Source organism: Notamacropus eugenii, chromosome 4 (assembly GCF_028372415.1).
Source record: "Notamacropus eugenii isolate mMacEug1 chromosome 4, mMacEug1.pri_v2, whole genome shotgun sequence".
In the NCBI taxonomy this organism is placed as follows: Eukaryota; Metazoa; Chordata; class Mammalia; order Diprotodontia; family Macropodidae; genus Notamacropus; species Notamacropus eugenii.
In genome coordinates, this window is record NC_092875.1 from 58,315,834 (window position 1) to 58,325,336 (window position 9,503).

The window sequence follows — 9,503 nt, forward strand, 5'->3', positions numbered from 1 at the left end:
ACATAAGAGCAATTTATATTAGTCATTGACATTCCAAACATTTAGAAATTCAAAGTTACATATAATGAGATTTTAAAATATAGAAACCTAGAAGAAGGAATCAGAACTGTAGGGGAACAGGGTAAGTAAGGTACCTATCATCCTTCCTGCTATTAGAAGTTTCCCAAAAAGGCTTTCAGTGATCCTACAGAAGATGAATTTATATCATGCTTTTATTCTATTACAAAGATCAATTATTTCATCCACCTGTGCAATAGTCCTAAGAATCTTCAGTACAAAATAACATTAGCAGAAGGGTGGCTTTGATCAGTCAGGACAAGAAAAACAAAATAATAATGATGAAGATGAAAACTGTCTCCAATGCCCCATGAATTGATCCTACTGTGGACACGATGATAGACCTTTGTCTCTACCTTTGAAGCAATTCTCCATAAGCTCCCTTTGCCCCCCAGCCTCCTCACCTCAAATCATGCAGGTGCCTTCTGCCATTATCTCCTCCATTGCTTCTGTCTCACATAATGAAGTAGTCCTTCTTTTGAGGGCAAACCCTTCTCTATGCACAAACAATCCCATTCTAGCCCATCTTATCCAGCAGTTGACCCCTCTGCCCTTCCCACTCTCTCACTTATCTTCTGTCTCTGTCTACTGGATGCTTTCCTAATAGCTATAATCAGAGGCATGCCTTCCCAGACCTCAGAAAACCTGACTTGATTCATCCATTCCTGCTACCTATCATCCCATATCACTTCTCTTTTTTGTGCTTTGAGAAGTCTGTCTGCAATTGACAAAACCATTTCCTTTCCTCTCATTCTCTTCTTACCTCTCTATAGTCTATTTTCTGACTAAATGATTCAACTTAAAGCACTCTCTCCAAAGTAACTAACAGTCTCTTAAATACCAGAGCTAATGTGTTTTTTCCTCAATTCTTATCCTTCTCGACTTCTCTGCAGCCTTTAATTCTCTCAGTCTTCCTTTTTTTCTTGATAATCTCTTCCAAATTTTATTATACTACCCTCTCTTACATTTCCTCCTACTCATCTGACCACACACTTTCAGTTTTCCTTGCTGGGTCTACATATAGAACATCATTACCAACGGTGGGTATTCCATAGATCTCCTTCCTGGGCCCTCTACTCTTCCACCTTTACACTGTTTCACTTGATGGTCTCATCAGTTCCCATAGATTCCATCTCTGTGCCAATGACTTTCAAATTTACTTATCCAGCCCTAACTTCTCTGCTGATCTCCAGTCTCACATCTTCAACTGTGTATGAGAGATATGGAACTGGATGTTTTGTAAACTTATCATGTTTGAAATTAAACTAGTTGTCTTTCCTCCTAAACCCTCCCTATTTCTAATCTTACTTATTATTGGCAAGAATACCATCATCTTACCAGACCCCCAAGATTCCAACTTAGGAATTACTTTCTACTTACTTTCTCTCACCCACCCCAATATCCAATCTGTTGCCAAATTTTATCAATGCTACCTTCATAGAATCTCTCCATAAATTCACATCCCCTCCTTTCCTCTGACAGTGCCACCACCCTAAGGCAGGCCCTAGTGACCTCATACCTGAACTACCAAAATAGCTTGCTGGTTGGACTATCAATCAGGCTCTTCCCACTCCAATCCGTCTTACACTCAACTCAATTTCTTATTTAAATTGATCTTACTAAAGCAAAGATCTGACTCATATTTTCGCACCATCCCACCATTCAATAAACTCCAGTGGCTCCTATCATCTCTAGAACCAAATATGATACTCTCTGCTGATGTTCTGTTCTGAGGTGACAAAGGAAGTTGGCAAGAGCTCATAGGGTAATAGATTTGGTTCTCGAAGAGACTATAGAAGTAATTTGGTTCAACCTTCTGGTTTTACAGTTGAACATAATGAGGCCCAGATGGGATAAGTGACTTCTCTAAGGTAACACATGGATGCAGTGATGAAACCAGATTCAAAATAAGGTCCTCTGTCTCCAAATACAACATTATTCCTGCCCATGAATTCCTTAAACTCAAATGAGATAAATGCAGATCCACTCTCAGGAACTGATCAGTCCAATAAAAGGCATTTATTAAATTCTTCTTTCATGTGCCAGGCACTCTACTAGTCTCTGAGGATGCAAAGACAAAAATTAAATAGTACCTGCCCTCTAGGAACTTGTACTATACTGGGACAAAAGAAGTAATAGTCATGCTCACCTCTTGTATGTATTAAATAGATACAGAACATTAAAATACAACATATTAATTTAACACATAGTATTAAAATGTACTAAAATTGATCTCTTCCATGAGTCCATTAATCTGTTGAATCTTTAAATTCTTATTTCATATTTTAATCCATGTGTATTTTCCAGCAGAATGATGGAAGGAAGAAATCAGTCTGGAGTCTATGAGTTCATCCTACTGGGACTTTCAGACCAGCCTGAGCATCAGACACTCCTGTTCTCCTTGTTTCTTCTTATGTACCTGATCACAGGTCTAGGGAATCTGCTCATCATTCTGGCCATTAAGTCCAGTTCCTGCCTCCATAACCCCATGTACTTCTTCCTTAGCAACTTGTCCCTGGTTGACATCTGCTTCACCTCCACAACTGTCCCCAAGATGCTGGCAAACCATATATCTGGAAACAAAGCTATTCCTTATTCTGGGTGCCTAATACAAGTATTCTTCTTTATTTGGTGTGCAGGGACAGACAGTATCCTCCTCGCTGCCATGGCCTATGACCGTTATGTTGCTATCTGTGACCCACTACATTATTCTATGATCATGACCCCAAAGGTCTGTGTACTTCTAATACTAGCATCCTGGCTTTGGGCCTGTGCTGTTGCTCTGATACACACAAGCCTACTGACCCGTCTTTTATTCTGTGACCACAATGAAATCCCTCATTTCTTCTGTGACCTCAGTCCCCTGCTAAAGTTGGCCTGCTCAGACACCTACATCAATGACCTGATGGTCAACACTGTGGGGGTGCTAACAATTATCATCCCTTTCATTGGCATCCTTATCTCCTACACCCAAATTTTTGTGACTGTGCTGAAGATTCCATCTATTGTGGGGAAGTGGAAAGCTTTCTCCACCTGTGCCTCCCACCTCACTGTGGTCTCTCTATTCTATGGGACAATCATTGGAGTATATTTCTGCCCCACATCCACTCACACAGCCCAACAGGACACAGCTGCAGCTGTGATGTACACTGTGGTCACCCCCATGCTGAACCCTTTTATCTACAGCCTAAGGAACAAGGACATGAAAGGAGCCCTGAGGAAGCTCCTCATCAGGAAGCCAGGCTTCTCTTTGAGACATCCTGTATAGGCAGGCTTGATTGATACCAGGAATGAAGGGATAGTTCAATATTAGGAAACTTATGAAATCTGAATTAACCATATTAATGATAAAAATGACATTTTTTACATTAATAGATGCATAAAAACACTAGAGAGTACAAGAGTAAATGGAACATTTCTTAAAGTGATAATTAGTATCAATCTAAAACAAAGAATAAGCATTATCTGTAATGGGGATAAGTTGGAGGTTTATCAAGGATAAAGCAAGGATATCCACTATCAGCACTAATCATGCTAGAAATGCTAGGAATAAGACCCCTTCCAAAAAAAGTAAATTGAAGTGTAAATGATAGAAATTTCTTATTCTGGCTTTTTGTGCTAAAAAACCTCTACCCCATATTTTATCTTGAACTGCCTGACACTATTTGCTTGAAGCATGCGTGTGACATACTACTGAAGTCCGTAATATCAAGTTTGAGACATAAACTTCAATTCCAATTTCCAGGAGGACTTTATCCATTAGAAGCTGAGACCACAGAGGCTGAAGGAGGTTCTAAGTAAGAGTGTGCAAGGCCAGACTGATAGAACTATGCATGGCTGGGTGTTTCTTTTATATTTCTTGGTCTCTACTTTGTAATCTGGGATCCACCTTCTAGCTGGTTTGTGTCATCATTTTAACTTTTTGTATTATATTAGTAGCTGCCTTACTGCACCATGACACCTTGGCCTTTCCTGACTTTTTAGCCAAATATAGAGCTATTTCCTAGCTAATTTCTTAACATAATTTCATCACTTTCAAGAAGGTCAATGGGTACTCTGCTTCTTGGTATAGGGTCATCACCATCATGATGATCTAAGATGAGAATACTGGGCTATCCACTTACATTGCACTTCAAGATAAGTCCCACCACTGTGCATAGGAGGGGAGGCAACATTCTCTTTTTTGAGTGTGGGGGTGAGTGTGGGTGTGTTTATTTTTATTTCATAAAATTCATTTTTTTTTGTTCGAAGCTCCCTCTCCAGCCTCTCTCCCAAATGTTTGAATGGAATCTCTTAAATTCTTATTTCATTTCCTTTCCACATTTGTTCTTTAAGAGATCCAGGGGAGGGGTAATCAGTCAGTAGTCTCCAAATTCATCCTCTGGAGCTTTTCACACCAGCCAGAGCAGAAGAGGCTCCTGTTCTTCTTTCTTCTTATGTCCCTAATGTCAGGGCTAGGAAACCTGCTCATCATCCTGGTGATCAGAACTAATTCCCACCTTCACACACTCATGTACTTCTTCCTCATGAACTTGTCTTTGGTCAATATCTGCTTCATATTAACCACCATCTTTAAGATATTGTTTTATTATACATCTGGGAGCCAAACAACTCCTTATACCAGATCTCTGGCAGTAGTGCTCTTTAGTTGTTTCACAGTTTTAGAAAGCATCCTAAATTGCATTAATGAAAAATGAATTGAAAAAGTCTAAGAAAACACTTCAGATAATAGTGGTCAATTGTAAAGCAGAACAGCTTTGAAATGGTTCAGATCAGTACTCATCACAATGAATAACAATGGTTCCAGAAGGCAAAGGATGGACCAGGCTACCGACTCATTTCCTATTGAAAAAAAAAAATATGTACTTGAAATGAGACATATATTTTGGGACACAGGACTTTTGTTTACCTGACTATGCGTATTTGTTTTGTATACGAGGCAATAGTATTTTGTGGAAATTTTAAAGAGCATGAAATAAAACAAATGGTTGCTAATGAAAAGAACTAAAATAATGAAGAGGAAGAAGAAAAAAGGAGGAAAAGGAGAAAAAGGAGGAGAGAAGAAAAGAAGAAAGGAAAGAATGAAAGAAAAAAGAAAGAATGAAAAAGGAACACAGTAAGAAAGAAAGGAAAGAAGGAATGGAGAAAGAAAGGAAGAAAGAAAAAAAGAAAAAAGGAAGAAAGAAAGAAGGAAAGACGGAAAGCTATATTTCCAGTTTTCATCTGTGGCAGTTCTGGATTCAAACAGTTGGTCCCCTGAGAAAGGGAACTCTGGCAACTTTCTGGGAAATCTAAAATTATACTAATAGAAATATGAGAAATCAGTGCTATATAGAGAGAAAGAATCCATGAAAGAGAGCAACAATAAGGAAAAATAACCTGTAAGTTAAAGAAATTGGACAGACCTATGTGACAAGTTACTAATTACTGATGCTTTTGTGTTTTACAAACTCTGATATGAGTTCTAAGTACCCAGGATTTAGACTCAGAGAACCAGGGTTAGAAAGTTAAATCTTATATTTGTAAACTATGTGACTTAGATAATTCCTTTAACTTCTGTAGGGCTCAGTTTCTTCGATTATAAAATTGCTGGGGATGGAAGCTGAATTCCATGTGGACAGTCTCGGGCGGGTAAAGGTGGGAACTTCTAAATCTTAGAGTTCTCATGAGGCCCCCCAGAAAACAGCAGGGAATCGAGGAGTGAGACCGAGCTATCTTGTGTATTTCCGCCTCTTCCCGTGAGAAACGTGATGGGAGAGAGCTCTCCCCGCCCTCGAGATTGGCCCGGGTCTGGGCACACCTATTGTTAGCTAACAGGCACGGTATTCAGGTGCAAACTACGCGGCTGGAGAGCTTAAGTAGGGTCAGGAAAGCCCGAAGGCGCTCTTAGCACGGAGGGGCCCTGACAGGACAGAAGGCTCCGTTTTTCCTCTCTTCGCTCTCCCCTCCCCCTCTCTCCCCACTTACACTTCTGCTTCCAATCTCTTATTATAAGATCTTTGCCTCCTTGGGAGATTCCGCACTCCCTCCTAAGGAAGAATTCCCCCTGCACTTGTAACCAGGACCCTGAATAAAAGCTTAACCCTTGTTCGACTCCGGAAAGTCTCTTCTCTCATACATTTATCCGGTTTGGCCAACCAAAGACCTGGGACAGGTAAGGTAAGACTCGGGTAGCCCTCAGGCCTCTAGGCCTGGCATAAAATGATCACTCTAACATTCCTTTCAACACTGAATCTATGATCGTATCAGCCTACATTTTCAACTCTGTGAGTCTTGAGTCAGAAGGGAAGATGGTCACAACATCTGAGTTGGAGGGTTGTCAAACAGTGAAATTCCTAGTAGATCTACATGAGAGCAGTGAGCTAAGAAAGCAAAAAGACCAAAGTGCAATCAGGTTCTTAGTAGTTCTTGCATATGACAAAGGGAGACAATGAGATTCAGTGCAAAGGCCACTGATCCTGAAATTAGACAGCATGATTTCAAAGGCTCGGTCTGGGGACTATCTGTTTCATCTTGGGCACATCATTTAACCTAAAATTCAATTTCTTCAATTCTGAAATGAAAAATTCAGACTAAATAGATGGTCTCTGAAGTTCCTACCAGGATTAGATCAGTGATCATATGATGCTTGCCACAAATGAGACTCTGATGTGAAAGTTACATACATTCTGTGTCTTCTGATGTTTCCCAGCAGTGATGTCTTATAGTCTCTGTGCTAAGATCTTATCAGTTCGAAGTTTCTGTGCTCCAAGGTCTAAAATCCCTTTCCTGGAAAAGAACTAGAAATGCAAGGAGCTCTCAGTGTTACTGGGAGAGCAGTGTGGCAAAAATAAATTTTAAAACTTACGTCAAGTTCTTCCCCAAAGGATGTAGAGCCTAGAGTGATGTGGACAATTACCTAGTATTTGTCTCTAACAAGGGGCTCAGGGAATTAGAGCCCTGGGTCCAGTGACTCTCTGTAAAGTACATACAATAATCTCCACACATCATTCATAGAGAACAGAATAGACTTGCTCTCATGCATATCATCCCTCAGTCAAAGCCTGAAGCCCTATTGCTCCTAGAAGAACTCACAGCTTGGGCTGGTTACCAGTTTGAAATTGATCTCTCAGTAGGGGCACAGAGAAGACTATCGCTTGTTCCTTCAACAAAAGAAGAAAAGATGCAGGCCAAACAACCAAGTAGGTACACAGGCAGAGAGTGCTTTCTGTTCATTTGAAGATCACTCTCACATAAAGCAATGTTGGGAAGGTGTCTTAAAGAATCTCAGAAACTAATTGCTAAAAATAATTTGAATACCTAGAATGTCAGAACTAAAAGGGCTGATAGAACGTGAAACCTTGAATTTCAAAGTTAGAAAGGACTTGAATTATGAATAGGGCTAGAGCAAATTTTAAAATATAAAATATTCTAACTTAAAATGAACTTAGAACCTGGAATGTCAGAGCTCCATGGGACAGGAAAATAGACTGCTGATTAGTCTCTGTCTAAAGTCTCTCCTCACTCCAGGCCATCCTGCACTCAGCTAACAAACTGATCTTCCCTAAGGTACAAGTTTGACCACACCACTCCTCTATTCACGTGAATCTCTATTGGCTTCGAGATCAAATATAAAGCCTTCTGCTCAGCTGTTAAAACCCTTCATAATTTGAATGTTTTCTACCTTTCCCATCTTCTTACATCTTATACTTCTGCAGGTACTCTGACATCTAGTGCCACTGACCTCCCTGTTTTTCCTCACATAAAACCATCTCTGAATGTAAGCTAAAAAGCGTTACACTGGTTGGTTCCCATGCCTGGAACTGTCTCCAATCTCATCACCCTCTCCCAGTTTCTGTGGCTCCCTTCAAGGTCCAGCTAAAATTCTTTCATCTTGAAGCCTTTTCCAGTCCTCCTTAATCTTAGTGCTTTTCCACTGAGAGTCCCCTAAACTGATATTGTATATATCTGGTTTACACATTGTTGTCTGAATGTTATCTCCCTCATGAGAGTGCAAGCTCCCTGAGAGCAGGAATTGTTCTTTGCCTTTGTATCTCCAGTATTTAACACAGAGCCTGTCAGGAACTAATAAATGCTGAATGACTGACTGACTGACAGACTGACTGAAGTGTTTCTTTGAATGTAAAATGTTCAAATTTGGAGGGACTATATAATGTAGGACATAAAATAGCAGAGTTCAAGATGACTGTTCACACAAAGTTCATAGAATGTTAATATTAGAAGGAACTTTAGAGTTTAAAAAAGAAAATGTTTGACCTAGTAGGAAAGGAAAGCTTTGTTCAGAAACCAAAGTGGGTTTGTGAGGGAGTGAGAGTCAATCTCTCAGACAACGTTTATTAAGCAGCTCTTACATGACAAGCCATTTGCAAACTGCTGGGGACCCAATGCATAAAGACAGTAGGCCCTGCCCTAAAGGAGCTTTCATTATAACTGTGGAAATGACATGGATATATGTAAGCATTTTCAGAATAAATCAAAATGAGAAAAGTGGTTTGGGGGAGGAGACAACCAGATGAGCTCAATACATCACGAGAGGTTTCCCATAAAAAGTTGTCGGGCAGAATTTGAATAGAAACTGGGAATGCTAACAGGACAAAGTGAGAAAGCAGAACATTCACGTCATGGAGCACAGGCAGTGCAATGGCAGTGGTGAGACATGGCTACTCATGTATGTCAGGAAAGACAGATAAGCTAGGAAATACATCAATGGAATTGGTTTTACTCTCACATACTCTTCGATAAGAGGGTATTATTTTCCAAAATACAATATTCAATATCTTCCTCTTTCCATTCACAAAAGAGGAAAGACAAAAGGAAAGAGAGAATGATGTATTGTCATGAATATGAACATCTATCTGGGAATTTAGCCACATGGATTCTAAATCTGGTTTGCTTGCCCACAGCTAAGAACCCATAGCCTGGGCTAGTTAACTATTTGAAACTTATCTGAAAGTAGAAACCAGGGAAGGCAACAACTTGATCCTTCAAGAACAAAAGAGAAGATCCAGGTCAAACACCCAAGTAAGTGGATAGACAGAGGGCATTTTCTGTTCATTTGAAGTTCATTTTCACAGAAAGTAATGTGAATGTGCCTCAAAGAATCTCAGAAACTTATTGCAAAAAGGGATTTAAGAATGCACAGTGTCAGAATTGGTTGGACTGTTGGCACATAGATCACAGTATTTCAAAGACAGAAAGGATTTAAAATACAAATAGGGCTAGAGAAGACCTTAGTATATAAAATGTTCAGGCTCAAAAGGAAATTGGAACATGGAATGTCAGAGATGCATAGGATTAAAAATAGTCTGCTAGTTGTTCTCCAACTAGCATGAACATGGACAGGGAACTTGTCCTGTTGATTTAACTTAGTTGTATCATTTATAAAGTGAATCAGTGGGGTCTAAGACTAGATTATTTCAAAGATCAGTGGATTCAGAACTGGTAGA

At 39.8% G+C, this 9,503-nt stretch overlaps 1 protein-coding gene across 1 annotated transcript; it reads left to right on the forward strand.

Moving 5' to 3' along the window:
• Positions 1-2,368: 2,368 nt before the first annotated feature.
• LOC140502208 (olfactory receptor 1f45-like) lies at positions 2,369-3,325 on the forward strand. Its single transcript, XM_072606517.1, has one exon. It carries the CDS (start codon positions 2,369-2,371, stop codon positions 3,323-3,325), a length of 957 nt encoding a protein of 318 aa, XP_072462618.1.
• The last annotated feature ends 6,178 nt before the right edge of the window (positions 3,326-9,503 follow it).

What these genes read in the sequence shown, in the direction of transcription:
- LOC140502208 (XM_072606517.1), top strand. Translation starts at nt 2,369, where the DNA reads ATGATGGAAGGAAGAAATCAGTCTGGAGTCTATGAGTTCATCCTACTG.